This window comes from Aplidium turbinatum, chromosome 2 (assembly GCF_918807975.1).
Source record: "Aplidium turbinatum chromosome 2, kaAplTurb1.1, whole genome shotgun sequence".
In the NCBI taxonomy this organism is placed as follows: Eukaryota; Metazoa; Chordata; class Ascidiacea; order Aplousobranchia; family Polyclinidae; genus Aplidium; species Aplidium turbinatum.
Window position 1 is genome coordinate 26,527 of NC_137473.1, and position 22,633 is coordinate 49,159.

The 22,633-nt window shown below is 39.1% G+C and overlaps 1 protein-coding gene across 1 annotated transcript; it reads right to left on the reverse strand.

The window, feature by feature from the left end:
• Positions 1-1,674: 1,674 nt before the first annotated feature.
• Positions 1,675-21,503, reverse strand: LOC145765706 (putative peptidylglycine alpha-hydroxylating monooxygenase 1). The gene is made up of 6 exons (XM_082577531.1): positions 21,456-21,503; positions 21,000-21,087; positions 19,301-19,411; positions 14,552-14,708; positions 4,378-4,567; positions 1,675-1,965 (listed from the first exon to the last, which is right to left on the reverse strand). The coding sequence occupies exons 1-6, from the start codon at positions 21,501-21,503 to the stop codon at positions 1,816-1,818; spliced, it is 744 nt and encodes a 247-aa protein (XP_082433657.1). The 3' UTR covers positions 1,675-1,815.
• Positions 21,504-22,633: the final 1,130 nt, after the last annotated feature.

Sequence of the window (22,633 nt, forward strand, 5' to 3'; positions counted from 1 at the left end):
AATTGATCTCGCTGGAGCTGATTTTTCAGATGTTCCAGATCTGTCTCCCAGTCAATGATACCAGAATGCATGAGAATTGACTGCGAGGTAGTCTTAGATATATTCAGAGCATCCTTGAGCTTTTCTTCTATATCACGCTAACGTTTTTTAAATAAATCACTTTTATTCCTCTCACGCCTAGAATCAAGTTCTAGTTGATAACAAGTTTCATACAAACTCCTCAGATGCCGGTCTATATCCGCATTTTAACAATAACCTTACACGATTCCTTCTCTGTTCCAGATTGTTTCTCGTTCTTCTTACTAAATACCAAACCCACGCCAAAGTGATGTTTCCATACCTGGCGAATTTCCTCCCTTGCTATCACGATGGATTGGTTGATCGTTCTGTGACTTTCGTCTCTGAGGAACAACAGCCTAGCTAGAACGTCAGAGCTTTTAGGAAGCTTAGAAACACCTAGTCTGTGCTAGTGTTCCCAATGAGGAAGTACTTTCTTTTTAGTGTTTGTGCCAATGACGGGTATGCTTCACCGGCCGTCTCATTCAGTGGCATAACTGATCTGAATCTTGTAACTTGGGTAGGATCACTAGCTACTCTTCGAGTCACTGTAGCTAATGAAGATCTTCGTCGTGTAGAATTAAGGCATTTACCCAGTTGGGAGAGTTTACTTCTGTTTTTCGAACCTTTTGGTTAAGGTTAAAATGACAATAAGATGCTCTTTTCATGTAAATCTGCAGTCCAAAACAGTGTGGTCACATCAATATGTCAAAGTTCACTTTGCAAAATTGTTGACGTAGAGCGTTTTTGACTTCAGATTCGTGTTCTGTGACCACAAAAACCCTGTAATCGACATATTACATGATCACATTGCGCCAGTTTAAGGCTGTAGATCTTCATGATATCTCATCCGGCCGCCATTTTTTCAAAATGGCGGCAGAACCACAGTTTTGGCGGGAAAATTCTGAAACTCCACCAAAATACTTTTTAACAAAAGTGGAAACCCGTGATACATAGCCGCACTAATTTCTAAAAACTTTTTGAAAAATGGTACACCCTATTGCTACATCACCAATCAAGCCATCCACATTCAGCGACTGGACTATGCTGTTAGAAGCTTGCTACAAAATTAACTCACTTTGCTACTTGACGTGGGGAAGGTTCAGTTATCCAAGTAGTTCTGTACAATTTAAGGACTTTAGACTTCAACAATAGGAAAATTCACCACGTCAATCTCGTTAACCGGCCCTGCGTCAAAAGACTCTACAAGTATGCGAAACAACCAGGCATAACCTATCAAGGCTTTGTCAGTCCGAGGATGAAGATTTAAAACCAAAACCAACCATCTTCATTCTACTCCATGTATAAATTATATATCATACTATTTATAGTGTCCATAAAATTGTATAGGCAATAAAGGCTTTGCTAAAAGAGAACCTTCTTCAGCAGATTGATCATGTTTTGCATTCACTTAACACACAAAAGGCCCCCACTAAGGGGAAAGCAGCATTTGGTTACTGTTCATGTTACACTGGAAACAGACAACCATAGCACCAGCAATGCGAAGTAATATTGATTTTCAATTTTCTTTTGTAATTTTTTACTTTGTTAGGGAACCCCAAGATGTTAAAATTTTGTATTGTTGTTTTGTGTAGTGCTTACAATGTCAGTGCACAAGTTTTCCGCACTATTAATGGGCGATTAAGAAACAAAGTTAAAATAAGATCCACCATAATATACAACCTTCTACTCGCTAATCATAGCGCTTTTGTCATATATTTGGTGCCATGCTTGTTAATTGTTTTTTTTTAAAAGATATCAACGGATATTCCTACACTCAATATGTTCATTTCCTGCTGCGCCCGAATAAATCCAGTACATGAGATAGAAAACGCACATTTCGTCAGTATGCTTTGAACCAATTCGGACCAGATGATCGCTATTATTTTCCATGACGCAACGTGTTACCTGAAATGTGTATGGTTTATGAAAAGTACAATAATAAACAATTAACTTTCATTAATTTTATCCACCAATATTTTAAGCAAATATTGGTCAACAAAATGGCGACAGAAATGCTACAACATAATATGAAAGTTGAAATGAAAGACAAACCAAGCACAGTGCTTTCATCAATTCAGCTTGTTTGTATTTTTGACTATCATGAGAAAAACAATGTATGCCAAAAGTAGCAGAAATCTGGAAACAGGCAGAATCAACAAAATTCGAATGTCACGAACTGGATAACAATCAGAGACTGCATCAGTAAGTTAGATGAGAAACCATGTGGTAGAGTGTTTCATGTAGGTCTGAAATTTGGCGGCTTATGCTTAAATTTTGACTGTACGTTGATAGACTCTTACGTGAACTTTCTTTTTGTTGAGTTATTTTTTCAATGAAAAATTGCAGTCAATGGCATCAGAACACATGACGTATTGAAATTTTAAATATTTATGAACATTTTGGCATTTATTTTACCCGAAATGCTGACAAATAATTCTTTAATTCTTGATGTTTTTAAAACTGTGATGATTTTTATAACCAAGTTTCATTTCGGGATCCTTTATAACAAAGGTGACGAACCTGCGGCCCGCGGTCTACACGCGGCCCGTCCTCAAAGCTGTTTTATGCCATCACTGGTACACCTTTCCTTTGCTATTTTCTTGCCCAAAACACTAACTTTCAGGGTTAAAAGTTAGAAAATAGGAAATCTATAAGGTAAAGTTGTGAAAACACTATTCACCGAGTTCACCTTGTATTTTTTGTCGCTTACAATCTATGAATCTCCTTCAATGTTACACCTGCTTCTGCACCCTATGAGCTCCTACTTGAACTCATAAAACTACAGAGTGACACGCTAAAAGCGATGTACAGTATGTGAACAAGCCGTTGCTTGAATTTTATCGTGTTAGATGAGTCCCATACTTGATCCAAGCATTGGGGGATGAGAAGATAAGGTTCTCATTAGGGTCGGCTGCTTTTCGTTCAGCAACTACGTCCACCCAATTTATTACACCCTGGGTAGAGGTGAATGGTGTTTTTGAAAAACCAGCTTAAGCCGGAAGTCGAACCAGGATTGCATGATTGGAAAGCAAGTGCCTTATCTGCAGCGCCATCTCACCACCGCTTTATCGTGTATGTTTATCAAAGGAAGAGTTTCCAAACTGTTTTCGGCAGCACGTACTTATGCGAACAGTTCTTTTCTAAAATGCACTTTACAAAAAGTCGTTCCAGGTCGAGGCTGACAGATGAAAACCTTAGTATGCAGTGAAGAGTTGCCACATCGTCTGTTCGACCTAATATTGAACGCTCAGTCAAGCAAAAAACATTCCAAAAATCCCACTAAGCAAAAAAATTCAATGATTCAATGTTATTTTTTAATATTTTATGCTTCAATGCTGTATCAGATAGCTTCAGCTGTATGATTCGCATTGGCTCTTGTTTGTTGTTTGAAAAAGAAATTTCATTAACTGATTTGTTGTTTCTGAGCATATTGGTCTAAACATTTAGTCAAATTGAGTAAAAAGGATAGAGCCATAAAAAGAAAAAAAATCATACTCATATGAAAGCAAACGCTTCGAAAATTAAACTATCATTATTATCAGTGCAAGTACTGTTGCTCTATTCTTTTTGCTCAAGTTGATTTGTTTTTATTTTTTACTGTTGTATGTTTCGATTATGCGTAAGATAATTTCCACAGTGTGGGTTTTATTACTTTCATCTGCCGTTTGTTACTTTTCATGAATAATATCTTGAGTCGCTTCTAAAAGATTTCATAGTAGGTTACGATTAAAAAGTTGTGTTGCCCGATAACTCATGTGTAATTGATAAAGTGGCCCGCGACCGCAAAAAGGTTCGTCACCCCTCCTTTATAATGTGATTCGAAACTACTGTTATCTCAATGACCCAATTGGCAGTTTACACAAAATTGCTCAATACGCTGCATTTGTTTATTTTCTGATTGGGGCCACTTGAAACCGAAGAGAAAGTCTCGTTTACTGCGAACAGCGTTCCTCTGCAATGTTATGATTTGAAAATTCCTCGCACTTGTCATCGCTGCAATCAACAAGCATTTGATTCTAATGAGAGGTCAGAAGCCCACAACCAGAAACTTCAAAGGAATTCCACAAGAAAAGTGAAATTATCAGAGTACACGATAGTTATCCACAAAAATAATGCTTCGTTTGTGAAAATAATATTAGATAATGCATTATAGCGTAATAATAAGACTACACAAGTCACAAAGTGTTTTCTTCTGGTTTTCCGGTTTTTGGATGGTATCTACTGTAATATGATCTCAGGCCCTTGACAAAAGTATCTCCCTGCCAACGTTACTGTCAATATAAAATAAAAATTTTGAAACCAGCTTTCATATGTTACCATTTTGTCTCCATGCTTTAACGTCAGATTTTCATTTTCTATGCGGTAAAATGTCTGAGGCAGTTGAGGATTTTTTTTACCAATCAGAACCCATTCTTCATTGCGAATTCTGTAACTTAAAACTTGTCTTCCCAGCTCGTGTGTGTGAACACGAAAAGCAAACGGATGTAGAATCGTCCATCTTTTGTATCTGCAATACAACAAATCAACAAAGTTTTACCAAAAAAAAACAAAAGTGTGTAAATGTTGACTAATTTTTATTCAATTTCGCTGGAAAATAAAGAAAAATTGAACGCTATTGACTATTGAGCGCTTATACGACATTCAATGAAGGGCTGGTTTTAAGTTCGACGCAGCTTCCGTTAATATTTGCAAAATAAGAACATCGGTAGAGAATTCATAATATCGTCATCATCATCCAGCCATACCACTGCTGGCAGATGGCTTCCACATATGTTTCCACACCATTCTCCTCCGGGTTAAACCAATCTTTTTTTATTTTCATCTGTCCATCTTTTTTTCGGTCTGTCTCTAATTTTCTCGCATATCTTGGTGTCCATTTTGTGGCTAGTTTGGCTGATCAATTCTCTTTTGTTCCTGCTGCATATCCCAACCTAAATTTAGATGCGAAACTGACGTTTTGGAAACGTTTCCAAAACTAGAATGGCTTCATCTTAGGTGCTATAATTTTCTGAACACGAGTTTACTTTCTACATTTTGGCTGTTTTGCTTGAACTCTCGATTCCGACCTTTTCTATATTCTGGACCTCAATGTGTTCATTTGCTTTGCGGTATGAATGGAACCTGTACACATGTAATAGGTACATGCAAGCATAACAGACTGTAATGGTTATTTTGATAATAGTGATTCAATTTACTTAAATTAATTCTGTTAGCATTGCGCATGGCATTGACCGCTCTTTTGTGGCATGGATACCATTTATCGTAATACAATACAATGATGTTTGCCCTTCGTTTCCGAAGATAGCCAACGAGTCTAAATCAAGCTTTGGTATGTGATTGGTGTGCATGGGTGCGTATATGACTGATCAAGCTTTGGTATATGATTGGTGTGCATGGGTGCGTATATGACTGATCAAGCTTTGGTATATGATTGGTGTGCATGGGTGCGCATATGACTGATCAAGCTTTGGTATATGATTGGTGTGCATGGTTGCGTATATGACTGATCAAGCTTTGGTATGTGATTGGTGTGCATGGTTGCGTATATGACTGATCAAGCTTTGGTATGTGATTGGTGTGCATGGGTGCGTATATGACTGATCAAGCTTTGGTATGTGATTGGTGTGCATGGGTGCGCATATGACTGATCAAGCTTTGGTATGTGATTGGTGTGCATGGTTGCGTATATGACTGATCAAGCTTTGGTAAGTGATTGGTGTGCAATGTGCATGGGTGCGTATATGACTGATCAAGCTTTGGTATGTGATTGGTGTGCATGGGTGCGTATATGACTGATCAAGCTTTGTTATGTGATTGGTGTGCATGGGTGCGTATATGACTGATCAAGCTTTGGCATGTGATTGGTATGCATGGGTGCAGTGGCGTACGCAGGGGGGGGGCCATTGTGCCATGCCCCCCCCCCCCCCCCCTTTAAAATTTTTTTGTAGTTAACGACGTAGATTAAGGCATTTAATATGTTTTGCTTTGCTCTGTCAAAGCAATTACTGTAATAATGTTGTTTTATAGACTAAGCCAATACGAAATACATGGGTGGGGGGGGGTTACAACTCCACTTTGGCACGCGTGTGACGTTACGATATTGAGAATGATGCTTTCAGTCTCTTTATGCTTGGGAATGATGCTTTCAGTCTAAAAAAAAACTTGCCTAATTTTAAACAAAACTGCATTAAAAGAGCGAGTTTTGCCAATACCAAACATTCAAACATCTCAGCCAGGAATTAACAACAAGAAAACATAGAGACTTAGCTTTATTTCCGAAAAATGCCAAAGAAAACATGATCTTATCCTTTTGCTATGCCACCTGACAGCGCCATTTTGCAGGAATATTTATACCCACGTTTTTGTTGAAAATGCTCTAAGAATGCACCAAATTCAAAGTAAGTTTTCAAAATTTTCTGGGGGAGGGCCCCCAGACCCCCCGCTGCTGGGGGTCGTCTTAAGAGAAAACGCCGACGGGCTTCGCCCGACGGTGGTCAAACCCCCCCTCCCTTTCAAAATCCCTGGCTACGCTACTCTCAATGCCCCCCCCCCCCCTTGAGAAAATCCTGCGTACGCCACTGCATGGGTGCGTTTTACAGCTGATAGCGTACGTTGTTTCTCGGATGATTCTGAACCTTCAGAAATTAGACTACGCCATTTTGGTTGTTCTGCGACCAAGTCTTCCCAAGAATCAACATCGATAGAATTTTTTTTATAAAGGCTTTCAAAGTGTCGTTGAAACTTTTTTTTTAACACACACTAAGCGTTTGACGTTTGTTAGTTCTCCATAGAACAGTTATTTGGGAACGCGATGGTTCGGCATCCGGTGGGCGTGACCTGCCCATCAGATTTGTGCCTTTTTTATGATGTTGAAAGTTATAGGCATGTTTTCTCTACTGGTAACTTTTGTGTCTGGAACATTGTCCTGCCATCGAATTTTGAGGAGTTTTCGGAGGCAGGAAAGGTGGAAGTGGTTCATCTGCTTTTCGTGTCTCCTATAAAGAGTGGAGGCAACACACACATATTGAAGAGTGGTCAAAATAACGGCTTTATATGCTTTGAGCTTTGTGGACAGTCTGATTCTTCGTCTCTCTCACACGTCAGACTTCAATCTACCAAAGGCGATGGATGCTTTGGCGATTCTGTTGTTGATTTCTAAGTAAATGTTGGCTGCGTTAAAAAAATACTCCCGAGATACTTACAGCTTTGACAGGCAAGAAGTTTCTGATCGTTTACAATCATGAATGGTTCGTCATTGGAATACCGTTGCAGTCGTCATTTCTGAAAGCATGCATTGCTGAAAACATCATGCTAAATATAGTGGGTGACAAGACACAGCCCTGTTTTACGCCATTTGTGATTGGAAAGGCTTCAGAGAATTCATTGTCAGCAACAAGGTGAGCCATCATTTCTTTATCAAATTGTCTTACAATGGAGAAGTATGTATTTGTGCATGCTCTTCAACAGTCCTTCCCTGCTTTGTGTATCAAAAGCTTTTGTCAAATGAACAAAGACGGTGTAAAGATTGAAAGGTCTTGGTGTTGACCCATGCGTTTTTCATGAAACTGTTTGGCCGCGAAAATCATTACATTTTTCGCTCTGGCGTGATCTATACGGGCTTTCAGGGAGAAGGCCTCGCTCAAGGTAGTTCAAGAGGCCGTTAAATAACACACGAGTAAGAATTTTTCCAGTAATTGAAAGGAAGAAGATTCCACGATGGTTGTCGCACAATTGAGGATTTCTCTTGCATTTGAAAATGTATACTATGGACGCATCTTTGAAATTCTGGAGAAGTACATCTGTTTCCTACATCAGCTGGGATGAATCAATGACTGTCAACAAGACAGTGCTTGGTCGTCTGATTTGTATAGCTCTTTTGATAAAGGAGTCAAGTCCAGAGGCTTTCCTCCAAGATAGAAGGTCGATGGCTTTCTGATCTTCATCAACTGTTGGAAGAGTCAAGCTCACGATTGATGGACACTTGGACGCAACCAATGGTTTCATCGTTTATCTCATATGAACAGTTGAGAACGTCATGGAAGTGTTCAGCTCATTTTTTGACAGTTTGTTTTTTGTTAGTGAGTAAAGTTGATTATTGATTCTTAAAAAGTGTAAGGTGGTGTAGAAACGCTTAGTGTCGTGCTTATTCGCATAGCTCTGGATTTCATGAGCTTCGGTACTAAGCCAATAGTGTAGCATGTTGCGTAAGTTGGCTTCAATTTTGCGAATGTTGGCAAAGGCAGTTTTCTTGGAAGCATCCAAAGGGTTGCAACAGTGATCCCAGACCAAATGTTCCTTGACTTTCACTGTGTCCGTGACCTCAACATCGTTCTCATCAAACCAGTTCTGATGGTTTCTGAGTGCGAGGGCATAATATCTCAGATGCAGTGGAGTGTAGTGTGTCTTGTAAAATAGTCCATTCACTTTCAATGCTGTTATCACTGCTAGTTGTATGTGGAAGATTGTTTTTCCACAGTGTCAGAAAGTTTAGCCGATTGATGTTGAGCCATTTTGTGTCTTACTGAGCTTTTGGTCTTGATGGAAAGCAATAGTTTTGAGACTATCAAGCCATGATTAGTCCAGCAGTCAGCACCACACATGGCTTCAGTCACTTTGGCTCTGGTTATGACATAATCAATGAGATGCCAGTGTTTGGAGTGGGGGTGCATCCATGATGTTGTGTTGCGAGTAGGAAGACGTAACAGAATGTTTGTAATAGCTAGGCCACAGGTGCAACAGGTTCTTAGCAGAAGACCATTGCTGCTGCGCTTTCCTATACCATGTTTCCCAATAACACCATTCCAGACCTGGTGTTCACAACTAACACGGGCATTGAAATCGCCAAGAATGAATAACTTCTCCGATTTTGAAATGAAAGAATAATGGAGTTTAGTTCTTCATAGAAATTTTCCTTTGCTTCAGTATTGTTGGACACAGTAAAGGTGTAATCACTAATCAAACTGGCACTGTTTTTGTCCAGGAGAAGCTACATGGACTGCCATTAACCTCATCAGCTATTTTTGTTAGTTTTTTCACGTGGAGAGACTTGATGGCAAATCCAACAATAGACTCACAGCGTTCGTCAATACTGCGACCACTCCAGAAAAATGTTTAGCCGCCTCCTATTTCAGACAATTGTTCTGAATTTGCAAAGCGGGTTTCATTTAAGAGTAGCAATGTCGATGTTGTAGCGGGCTAGTTCTCTGGCCACAAGAATGGCTCTACGACCAAGTCTTGTTGGAGTTTGAGTTGACAAGCGATCTTCTTTCGAGCGAGCGATCAGATTTCAGGTATGGCCTGGAGGGTCAGGCAAGCAGAATAGAAGCTTTTCAACTATGCCAAACATTTGGGACCACAGTGCCTTAAGAACTCTGGAGCGATATTATCGGGTCCTTGTGCTTTCTCGCTTTTAACTTGTTTACTGACAGATGCAAGTTCTCTGGTGGTGAAAGGGGCTGACAAATGGCCATCTACGCTTGGGGCGCTCCAGAGCCAGCTGCATTCCTGCTTCACTGCAAGGGCGTGCTTCGTATTTGCCTTTACATTTGCTATTGGTAGTGATACTCCGTGAGCATGGAGCAAATTCAGAAAGCTCGATCAAGACATCGCGAACAAAGAACAATGCGATGATTCTGCATTCCGCCCTTAGTTTGACGCCAACGAATCCTACGATATTGTTGACTAGCAGGCTCTCGATCTCACCGAGGCTCCCGTGACAAGAAATATGAGAGACCAAAAACTACGAGCCATGATTGCAGCTAAGAACTTTTATTTCCTCGATTTCCGTGTCACACGCAGGTGGTGGAAAGGTGTGTTAAGTTGGTGACGGAAGCTTCAGCAGCGGTGTGCGGGGTTAATTCGCGAGATGGATTTATACGCTCACGCATTGAATCACGACAAGAAATGTCCAAGTTCGAATAGCAACGTGACTATTTCATCTAAAGCGAGGAAGTTTGATGCATATTATCATTTTCATTGCATTGCACTAAATCTCTATGCTAACGTCAAATTCAATTACGTTTGGATGTATTTTTGCGTTTTTAGTCGATAAGTAATGGTCTGGTTGCAGATCAAAAATTTGTTCGATCAAAATATACTGTTAGCACAGTGTTCTCTATACCCATGGCAAGTTTTGGCTACCTAAGCTAAGCAAAATGTGGAAAAAAGTTTTACACAACCCTAAATTAAATAGTATTTATTGTGATGCAATATAGATACTTGCATACGTGTAATCCAATACGTATACATGAATACATGTAATACAATATGGATACTTGTGATACGATATAGATACATACATACATTCAATAATACATGAATACAGTCTCAAAACCACTGTGATATAAAAAAGTCAGCAATATCAACATGTGAATATCTTTAAAAAAATGTGAACAAAAAATGGTATACTTCAGTAAACTTCAGTGCCCTAAAACTCTTGAAGCTTTCGTACTACCAAGATGTGTGTTACTCAGTGTTGTGAATGGGTGGGTGGTTTGTGTGTTTCTCAGTGTTGTGAATGGCTGGGTGGTTTGTGTGTTACTCAGTGTTGTGAATGGGTGGGTGGTTTGTGTGTTACTAAGTGTTGTGAATGGGTGGGTGGTTTGTGTGTTACTCAGTGTTGTGAATGGGTGGGAGGTTTGTGTGTTACTAAGTGTTGTGAATGGGTGGGTGGTGTGTGTTACTAAGTGTTGTGAATAGGTATGTGGTTTGTGTATTACTCAGTGTTGGTAATGGGAGGGTGGTTTGTGTGTTACTCAGTTATGAATGGGTGAGTGGTTTGTGTTTTACTCAGTGCTGTGAAAGGGTGGGTGATTCGTTCATTACTAGTGTTGTGAATAGGTGGGTGTTTGTGTGTTTCTCATTGTTGTGAATGGGTGGGTGGTTTGTGTGTTACTCAATGTTGTGAATGGGTGGGTGGTTTGTGTGTTACTCAGTGTTGTGGATGGTGGGTGGTTTGTGTGTTACTCAGTGTTGTGAATGGGTGGGTGGTTTGTGTGTTACTCAGTGTTGTGAATGGATGAGTGGTTTGTGTGTTAGTCAGTGTTGTGAATGGGTGGGTGGTTTGTGTGATACTCAGTGTTGTGAATGGGTGGGTGGTTTGTGTGATACTCAGTGTTGGTGAGTGGTTTGTGTGTTACTCAGTGTTGTGAATGGGTGGGTAGTTTGTGTGTCACTCAGTGTTGTGAATGGGTGAGTTGTTTGTGTGTTATTCAGTGTTGAGAATAGGTGGGTGGTTTGTGTATTACTAGTGTTGTGAATGGATGGGTGGTTTGTGTGTTACTAGTGTTGTGAATGGGTGGGTGGTTTTTGTGTTACTCAGTGTTGTGAAGGGTGGGTGGTTTGTGTGTTACTAGTGTTGTGAATGGGAGGGTGGTTTGTATGTTACTCAGTGGTGTGAATGGGTGGGTGGTTTGTGTGCTACCAGTGTTGTGAGTGAGTGAGTGGTTTGTGTGTTACTCGTGTTGTGAGTAGCTGGGTGGTTTGTGTGTTACTCAGTGTTGTGAATGGGTGGGTGTTTTGTGTTTTACTCAGTGTTGTGAATGGGAGGGTAGTTTGTGTGTTGCTCAGTATTGTGAATGAGTAAGAGGTTTGTGTGTTACTCAGTATTGTGAATGGGTGGGAGGTTTGTGTGTTACTTAGTGTTGTGGATGGGTGGGTGGTTGTGTGGTACTCAATGTTGTGAATGGGGGGTGGTTTGTGTGTTAATCAGTGTTGCGATTGGGTGGGTGGTTTGTGTGTTACTAAGTGTTGTGTATGAGTAGGTGGTTTGTGTGTTACTTGGAGTTGTGAATGGGAGGGTGGTTTGTGTGTTACTTGGAGTTGTGAATGGGAGGGTGGTTTGTGTGTTACTCAGTGTTGTGAATGGGTGGGTGGTTTGTGTGTTACTTAGTGTTGTGGATGGGTGGGTGGTTGTGTGGTACTCAGTGTTGTGAATGAGTGGGTGGTTTGTTTGTTACTCAGTGTTGTGAATGGGTGGGTGGTTTATATGTTACTCAGTGTTGTGAATGGGTGGGTGGTTTGTGTGTTACTGTTGTTGTGAGTGGGGGGTGGTTTGTGTGTTACTATTGTTGTGAGTGGGGGGTGGTTTGTGTGTTTCTAAGTGTTGTGAATGGGTAGGTAGTTTGTGTGTTACTGGTGTTGTGAATGGGTGGGTAGTTTATGTGTTACTCAGTGTTGTGAATGGGTGGGTGGTTTGTGTGTCACTTAGTGTTGTGAATGGGTGGGTGGTTTGTGTGTTACTCAGTGTATTGAATGAGTGGGTGGTTTGTGTGTTACTCAGTGTTGTGAGTGGGTGGGTGGTTTGTGTGTTACTTAGTTTTGTGAATGGGTGGGTGGTTTGTGTGTTACTAGTCTTGTGAATGGGTGGGAGGTTTGTGTGTTACTCAGTGATATGAATGGGTGGGTGGTTTGTGTGTTTCTAGTGTTGTGAATGGGCGGGTGGTTTGTGTGTTACTCAGTGTTGTGAATGGGTGGGTGGTTTGTGTGTTACTATTGCTGTGAGTGGGGGGTGGTTTGTGTGTTTCTAAGTGTTGTGAATGGGTAGGTGGTTTGTGTGTTACTGGTGTTGTGAATGGGTGGGTAGTTTATGTGTTACTCAGTGTTGTGAATAGGTGGGTGGTTTGTGTGTCACTTAGTGTTGTGAATGGGTGGGTGGTTTGTGTGTTACTCAGTGTATTGAATGAGTGGGTGGTTTGTGTGTTACTCAGTGCTGTGAGTGGGTGGGTGGTTTGTGTGTTACTTAGTTTTGTGAATGGGTGGGTGGTTTGTGTGTTACTAGTCTTGTGAATGGCTCAGTGGTTTGTGTGTTACTCAGTGATATGAATGGGTGGGTGGTTTGTGTGTTACTAGTTTTGTGAATGGGCGTGTGGTTTGTGTGTTACTCAATGTTGTGAATGGGTGGGTGGTTTGTGTGTTATTCAGTGTTGTGAATTGGTGGGTTGTTTGTGTGTTACTGGTGTTGTGAATGGGTGGGAGGTTTGTGTGTTACTCAGTGTATTGAATGAGTGGGTGGTTTGTGTGTTACTTAGTGTTGTGAGTGGGTGGGTGGTTTGTGTGTTACCCAGTTTTGTGAATGGGTGGGTGGTTTGTTTGTTACTAGTTTTGTGAATGGGTGGGAGGTTTGTGTGTTACTCAGTGTACTGAATGGGAGGGTTTTTGTGTGTTACTAGTGTTGTGAATGGGTGGGTGGTTTGTGTGTTACTCAGTGTTGTGAATGGGTGGGTGGTTTGTGTGTTACTCAGTGTTGTGAATTGATGGGTTGTGTGTGTGTTAATCAGTGTTGTGAATAGGTGGGTGGTTTGTGTGTCACTTAGTGTTGTGAATGGGTGGGTGGTTTGTGTGTTACTCAGTGTTGTGAATGAGTGGGTGGTTTGTGTGTTACTCAGTGCTGTGAGTGGGTGGGTGGTTTGTGTGTTACTTAGTTTTGTGAATGGGTGGGTGGTTTGTGTGTTACTAGTCTTGTGAATGGCTCAGTGGTTTGTGTGTTACTCAGTGATATGAATGGGTGGGTGGTTTGTGTGTTACTAGTGTTGTGAATGGGCGTGTGGTTTGTGTGTTACTCAATGTTGTGAATGGGTGGGTGGTTTGTGTGTTATTCAGTGTTGTGAATTGGTGGGTTGTTTGTGTGTTACTGGTGTTGTGAATGGGTGGGAGGTTTGTGTGTTACTCAGTGTATTGAATGAGTGGGTGGTTTGTGTGTTACTTAGTGTTGTGAGTGGGTGGGTGGTTTGTGTGTTACTCAGTTTTGTGAATGGGTGGGTGGTTTGTTTGTTACTAGTTTTGTGAATGGGTGGGTGGTTTGTGTGTTACTCAGTGATATGAATGGGAGGGTTTTTGTGTGTTACTAGTGTTGTGAATGGGTGGGTGGTTTGTGTGTTACTCAGTGTTGTGAATGGGTGGGTGGTTTGTGTGTTACTCAGTGTTGTGAATTGATGGGTTGTGTGTGTGTTACTCAGTGTTGTGTATGGGTGTCCGGTTTGTGTGTAACTCAGTGTTGTGAATGGGTGGGTGGTTTGTGTGTTATTAGTGTTGTGAATGGGTGGGTGGTTTGTCCAATGTTTGAACATGCATGCAAAAATAATTTTTTCCGTTTTTTGGTTGGTTGGTTTTGAATATTTATCCACGGATGTTATAGCCTTGATAGGTTATTCCAGGTAGTTTTGCATACGTATAGAGGCTCTTGACGCAGGGTCCATTACCGAGATTGACAGAGTGAAGTTTCCGATTGTTGAAGTGTTGTTGCCGGGGAATTAGTCCATCCACCAGGTGCCGCTTAATGGAGTGCAGTCCTGAACTGCGTTGCTCAAGCGCACGCAACGAGAGTCGAACCAGCGCCGCGTGATCTTTAGCCGGGTGCATACTGCGTAAACACTTATCTAACGAGGCGGACGATTTTGGATAATAAATTTTAGATACCAGGTTATTTCGACAAAATCATAATAATATACCTTTTGTCTGCTACAAGGAGATTAATATATCGAATTAAACCCACCTGCAGTATATGTCAAAATTGCTTTTGGAGTGAGGTAAAATATAATCAAATTGAGACCACGATATGTACATGCCAGCTATCTTCGGTAGCGGTTCTGTCGTGGCTTTGATTGTGAGTCCCGTGTCTTTGATGGCTTGGTTTTCTTGGAGTAAAGAACCTAAATGAAAATCAGGATCAGTAGAACTTGCTTCAGGTGCAAGTTAGTGTAATTGGTTGCTTAATTTTTCAACCAACAGCTACTGAAGTTTTCAGTTATTGATAATCAAGTTCATTATTGTAATTTATGACTTATCTTGTGTTGTATTAATTTCAAGACTCCAGATGACTTAAAAAATATAGAAGTGTAAATATTGGTAGAATGTATGGTGCATGGCCACGTACGGTGGATACTTAGGCCATGACAATGTGCATCGCATTAAGTGTGATTGATGGCTAGTCTGTTACATTTGATAACAGTCAGTATCGCCAGTATAAGTTACTACTCTGAGAGCAGTTAATAATATAGTACAGTTACAGTAGCCTATACAATACAGTATAGTATATTATATCAATATCAATACAGTATAGTATATTCTAATATTTTCAATACAGTATACAGTATACTGTAATAATATCAATAGGGGTGTATAAGGGTTTGTGTGAAAGTAATTGTAACATTGGTCCTTCATAGTAACCCCAAGTCTCATTTATGGCTCCACGTAGTTGGTAACGCACACCAACGGTCACACCCTGGTAACGGCATAATGCCGGCTAAACTAAATGAGGCGCATGTTAGAACAGCGTTAATGTGGTAGAGAAGTCAATCTCTTTAAGTGCATAAAGTCTAGAATGACTGAAAAGGCAGAAGAACCATAAAGTCAATGGCTTGGAAGGCATGATAGCAAAACGATGTGACCCATTTAGGCACACTTTTGACGTTTAAAGTACAGTGGCTGGTCACCTTGGAAAAGATTGGAGCCTTACCAAGTATATATTCCGTAGCAAACAATGATAGTTATTGATACGAAAATGAGTCATGCAGACCTATCCGGGCCCCCAGCTGAAAGTTTCCTGAAATCTACTGGGAAGGAGGAACCTCGTCTATGTGCACAGCTGCTCGTCATGATGGCTTATGCCCAAATCCCTCTGGAAGGCATAAGTCTGATGGTAGACTGCTGAATACTAGAAAAAGGGCACTCAAAATAGGAAAATGGAATGTTAGAACCCTTTATAAAGGAGGACGATACGAAAATTTAGAGCAAGAGATGTCTGTCATAAACTTTGATTTAATTGGGATAAGCGAAGCTAGATGGATAGGTGATGGCAAAGTAACAAAAGAGAAATTTGTTTTTGTATATTCAGGAGGTGAACAGCATATGTACGGCGTCGGTATGATAAGGAAAAAAGAAATAGCTAACTCAATCATTGGTGTTTGGCCAATTTCTAACAGAGTTATGATGATTAAATTGTCTGCAGTACCATTTAATCTAAACATATTACAAATATATGCACCAACTCTAGAACATACCGATGAAGAGATTGAATAATTTTATGAGTCAATAAATGATGTACTTAAATATACTAAAAGTGGAGAAGTTAAAATAGTGATGGGTGATTTAAATGCAATAGTGGGTGATCATCATGAATTTCCCACAAGTGGTCTTTACGGAATTGGATATTTAAATGAACGTGGAAGAAGATTGCTGGAATTTTGTAAACTTAATGATTTAGTCATAGCGAACACACTTGTTCAACATCCTGCTAGACGGTTGTATACATGGCAAAGTCCAGGTTATCGATTTCGGAATCAAATTGACTATGTTATGATAAACCAGAGGTTCAGAAATGCAGTAAAACAAGTAAAACGTATCCAGGATGTGACATAATGTCTGACCACAATCCAGTTGTTACGAAAGTCAAAATAAAGTTTAAAAAAAGTGAAAAGAAGAAAAATGTCAGAACATATGGACATGAAAATGCTTAAAAATGAACAATATCGAGAGAAATTCAATATTACAGTAAACAATAAGTTTGAATTATTACAGCAAACAGAAATTCATCAAGTAATTACGCAAGAAACTATAGATAGAAGTTGGAATAAAATTAAAGAAACCTTAAATGATGCAGCTGCCAATATTCTACCATCAAAGAGGAAAAATATTAAACAGCTTTGGATTACTGAGAAGATATTTGCCTTAATGCAACAGAGAAAGAAAAACAAATTTAATAATCACAATGAATATAAAGCTTTAAATAAGAAAATATCCCAATTATGCAAAGATGCTGAACAAAGGTGGTGGGAAAATCAATGCAGTGAAATAGAACAACTAGAAGCATCTCACTTGATTTACACAATAAAGTTAAACAGCTAACATGTTTGAAGAAAGTTGAACAAGCAAACAGTTGCATCATGGATAGTGGAGGAACAATGTTATTTCAGGAAGAGGATATAAAGAGTAGATGGTGTAATGTTTTGCCTAATCCTTGACGTCTAACTTTATCGGACGAACTCTCATAGACAAGCAGATAACTTTATTTGAATCTCAAACGTATACTTAGACTTCAACGTAAACGCCCACATAGCTGCGGCACTAAAACGATTGACTTATTATTGGAACTGAGTTGGAATAATAATAATGTTATGGTTTTATTTATTGTCGCTCTACAACAGCTAAGGTCTTTTAGCGACAGGGCTCATTTTTAATTTACATCAGGTTTACGATGTCATCACATTATTACCCGAATCATTCTCACTGCGCTATGCAGGATAGAAAACAATCGGTACCGTTTTTAAAGTCTTCGGTTTGACCCGACCTGGAATCGATCTCAGATCTACCAGCACCAGAGCCGAAGGCGAAACCACTCGGCCACTGAGCTGGTACTGAGTTGGAATGACGCAACGCTGTTAGGAAAGCGTATTTAACAGCGGCCAATCAAGAGGTCATGGAAAACGCGTAAGGCAAAACGTGAAACACAAGGTACAAACTTAAAGGGCAAGTTCTCAAATAAATGAAAAGTTTAAAGGCACGTTTCCAATATTACAGATGGGAAGAGTATGTAACAGAATTATATGATGATGATAGAACATGTATGCCTGAAATTACCAACAATAAAGGAGAAGAAATATTGATATCGGAAGTTGAGAAAGCCATTCAAGATCTGAAATGTAATAAAGCTGCAGGAAAGGATAACATTTATCCGGAAATACTAAAAGCACTCAATGGCATAAATTTAAAACGCATACACAAATTATGTAATGGAATTTATATGACTGAATTTATACCCAAAGAAATAAATGAAACTGTTTTTGTCAGACTACCAAAGGAATCCAAAACAAAGAACTGCAGTGACTTTAGAACAATAAGTTTGATCAGTCATGCACTGACAATTTTGTTGAGAAATCAAAAATCTATTGAGAATGAGGTTAGCATGACTCAAAGTGGATTTATAACTGGTAAAGGAACACGAGAGGGTATACTTAATTTCAGAACAATTTGTGATAGTTACAAAGCAGTAAATAAAGATGTATATGCATGTTTTATTGATTATGAGAAAGCATTTGATAGAGTTAACCATGAGAAACTGATTCACTGTTTGTCCAATATTGGTATGAATGGCAAAGACTTACGTTTTATTATCAATTTGTACTGGAATCAAAAAGCATTTATTCGCATGGAAAAAGATTTGTCTAAAGGAATTGATATCAAGCGTGTAGTACGCCAAGGATGTGTAATTGTGTACTTTCTCCATGTCTTTTTAATTTATATACAGAAATGATTTTTCGACCCATGATATGAAAGGGATAAAAGTGGGCGGCTTAAACATAACAAATTTACGCTATGCTGATGATACTGTTCTGTTGGCTGAATCACAAGAAGATCTTCAAGAAATATTGGACAGTGTTAACTCAATTGGTAAAGAATTTAATATGAAAACTAACGCTAAAAAGACAAAATCAATGATAATCTCAAAATGACCAGACACTCCAGTATTGTAAATTATAATTGACAATGAAATTATAAAAAAAATTAAAATCTTTTTCCTATCTTGGACACTTAATAACTGAAGATGGGAGGTGTGACCATGAAATTCTAAGACGGATAGAAATTGCAAGAACTACATTTAAAAAAATGAAAGATATTTTAACCAATCAACGTTTAAATTTATCAATTCGTCATAGGATATTAAAATGCTGAAGTATTTTTGACACACAATAAGGCAAAACTCGTTATAAAGATCATTAATAGAAGGGAAGAAAAACGGTAAAATAAATAAAGGCAGACCAAGAATGATTTGGACAACAAACATCACTAAATGGACAAAATTAACTTATGAAAGTGCAGTACGCACAGCTCATGGTCGAAAACAATGGCGCATAGTATCCAACCTCCGTACGAGGAAGGAACAAAATGATGATGATGAAAGTATATTCTAATATTTTCAATACAGTATGTTATACTGTTATAATATCAATACAGTATAGTATATTCTAATAATATCAATACAGTATAAATGCAGTACAGCCTATGCAAACAGTATCTTTTATATAATTTTGAAATACTTAACTACAGTAGCTCGTGGCACTTTAAAAATTAGTAAAGCATCTGGTAACACTAGTAACAGGAAATACGTATATTTGTTAGTAAATTAAGGAGTGTTGAAGTGATTAGAGATTGATTAATCGCACTTGTGGCAATTTAGTTTCTCATATTTATCATTTTAAAAAGATATACATCAGTACATTAGCTTCCAATTATCAATATTAGCTACCTCGTTCAAAAGGCCTGCGTTTGTAGGTTGCAAGGATACTGCAGAACAAGGGTCTCAAATTTGTAACCCGGGACAACGATTTGATGCAGCCCACAATGCATTTTGGAACATCTAAATAATTAACAATCACTGTCACCTTTCAAGTGTCGCTTACGCTTCTATACAGTTGATTTAAAAAGGTAAAGTTCACTTTAAATTGCTTAAAAATATAAAAATGTTCATTAACTTCACACGAGTTTTAAGCGCTACTGTCGCGCCATATTGTTGCGTAAGAAACACTCATATTGTTACATTTCAACCACATTGCCATCTTGTGACGTCATCGCAATAGTAACCTTTGGTATTTGCGACAGTCAGTTTCTTCAAGGGTTTAGTTTTTTTCAGCGCTTTTTGAAAATCGGTCGCAAGATTTTTCTTCTTCAGGTCAAAGTCGTTCTTTTTTAGTATTTTCTTTTTTTTATTCTATTCTGTTCTTTTTTGTTTATCTTTTTCGTTTGTATTTTTTACCGTGTTATTTTATGTCTACTATTTCTGTTGTTGCGATCTTTCGTTCTGGGTAAGTTCCTCTTTTATGGCATTGTCACCGTGTTGTGTTGTTTATTGACTTGTTGTGTGCAGCGGCCCTTGGGTTAATTTACAAGTATTCATTTGGCCCTCAGAGGAGTTTGTGTTTGCGATAAACAGTAGGTAAAGCTTTGAAACTATTTTATCGTATAGATATGTGCTCAGATTTTTTAAGTTATGAGAATTTGCAAAATACACCTTTTATAATATCAAATATAGTTATTACTATCTGAAGCCTTTACAAATTGTTTCACCTAACGGATCATCAGAAGGTCTTATTCAAATAGAATCCTTTTATAATATCAGTGCAGAAGAGAATAGTACGACCTTGAAAACTAACCATTTGCTGCTTGTGCTGACTTGATGTGCACGTTTAAAACCAAATACAATTTGTTAGTTCCACGTCCGACTTTAAATCCTGTGTCTTCTGGCAAGTTAAATGCTGGTGCATCTTTGCCCCAAGCCCATAAGATCTGGAAGCCAAATTTGCAGATTGGGCCGCTAGAGTTCACAGAGTTTGATTTGTGTGGACCAAGTTCCATTTTACCACTGCATTCCCTAAACATTTTAATTTTTCAGAAACCTTACAATGTTTGAGCCAACATTTAGTTTTTGTTTCTATCCTTTCTATATTCGTTTTCAACACATTTGCAACACATTTTGAACACGTTTTCAACACATTTGCAGCACATTTGCAACACGTTTGCAACACGTTTTCAATACATTTGCAACACGTTTGCAACACGTTTTCAATACATTTGCAACACGTTTGCAACACGTTTTCAACACATTTGCAACACGTTTGCAACGCCGTTCAAATTACTAATGCTGCATGTTTGGGGATTGTGCTTTTAAGCAATTCAGAACATTTTATTGTAAAGGTTTTAAATAGGGCTATTTGAAAGATGTTTTTTTTGAAAGTTCTGTGACGTTTTCATTCCAGTTGCGACAGAGGCTGTTCAACCCCTGGTCCAGTTGCAACAGAGCCTGTACGAAACCTTATAACTATGGTTTTGTGCATGGTAACTAAGGACGACAAAGATTATTGTTATTGGTATAAAAACAACTAACATTTGGAAACGTTTCTTTAGTAATTACGTGTAGTGGATGGAATACACTGTTTTTAATTCCTTACCAAGTTGACTCCCATGATCCTGGTTCGTTGCAAGCAAACAAAAGTATGTGATGGGCAACACTGGACACAGCATGCGGAATGAAGTGAGCTGAAAAATTGTCGGACTGTTTTGAAAAGCACACTGGTGTCACAAAACAATTGAATACTAATTCATTGATGTGATACTTACTGATGTACAATGATTCACGGCTTTCATGCACAAGAGACCGACTTGCGCAGAGATTGGTATCGTCCTAAATGATGTAAAACATGAATGAAATCAATTATTCTTTTTTCAACATTTGAAAACTATTTTGAATATTATTATTGTTTTTAAGTCCTCTTGCCTGGTCTATGCATAAGAACAAACGCACAATAACATTTCCAGTCTATTCTGTTCATAGCAGAAGAGTTGGTACTTTATCACTTTTATAATCTTGTAGAAGAAATTGGGGCACTTGGTTGTGGCAGCCTTACCAACAATATATTGATGAAGGTGGATGTAAAACAGATTTCTTTTGCCATTCTACCAATAAATAGATACATTCCGCCTACAAGAATAAACCTGGCTACTTGGTACAACAAGTGATCGGAAGAATTAAACCTCGGGTACAACAAATGATTGGAAGCATTGGAACACGGATACAACAAGCAATGGGAAGTATTGGACTTCGGGTACAACAAGTGATGGGAAGTATTGGACCTCGGGTACAACAAGTGATGGAAAGTATTGGACTTTGGATACAACAAGTGATGGGAAGTATTGGACCTCGGATACAACAAATGATGGGAAGTATTGGACCTTGGATACAACAAGTGATGGGAAGTATTGGACCTTGGATACAACAAGTGATGGGAAGTATTGGACCTCGGATACAACAAGTGATGGGAAGTATTGGACCTTGGATACAACAAGTGATGGGAAGTATTGGACCTTGGATACAACAAGTGATGGGAAGTATTGAACCTTGGATACAACAAGTGATGGGAAGTATTGGACCTTGGATACAACAAGTGATGGGAAGTATTGGACCTCGGATACAACAAGTGATGGGAAGTATTGGACTTTGGATACAACAAGTGATGGGAAGTATTGGACCTCAGATACAACAAGTGATGGGAAGTATTGGACCTCGGATACAACAAATGATGGGAAGTATTGGACCTCGGGTACAACAAGTGATGAGAAGTATTGGAACAAGGATACAACAAGTGATGAGAAGTATTGGACCTCGGATACAATAAGTGATGGGAAGTATTGGACCTCGGATACAACAAGTGATGGGAAGTATTGGACCTCGGATACAACAAGTGATGGGAAGCATTGGACCTCGGATACAACAACTGATGGAGAGCATTGGCCCCTCGGGTGCAACAAGTGATGGAAACCATTAGAGTTCGGATACAACAAGTGATGGGAAGTATTGGATCTCGGGTACAACAAATGATGGGAAGTATTGGACCTCGGATACAACAAGTGATGGGAAGTATTGGACCTCGGATACAACAAGTGATGGAAAGTATTGGAACTCGGATACAACAAGTGATGGGAAGTATTGGACTTCGGATGCAACAAGTGATGGGAAGTATTGGACCTCGGATACAGCAAGTGATGAGAAGTATTAGAACAAGGATACAACAAGTGATGGGAAGTA

Coding starts and splice junctions, on each gene's coding strand:
- LOC145765706 (XM_082577531.1), bottom strand. CDS start 21,503: ATGGCAAAAGAAATCTGTTTTACATCCACCTTCATCAATATATTGTTG. Junction 21,088..21,455: donor CCTTCATCAATATATTGTTG/GTAAGGCTGCCA, acceptor ACAATTTTTCAG/CTCACTTCATTCCGCATGCT. Junction 1,966..4,377: donor TAAAGCATGGAGACAAAATG/GTAACATATGAA, acceptor TACACATTTCAG/GTAACACGTTGCGTCATGGA.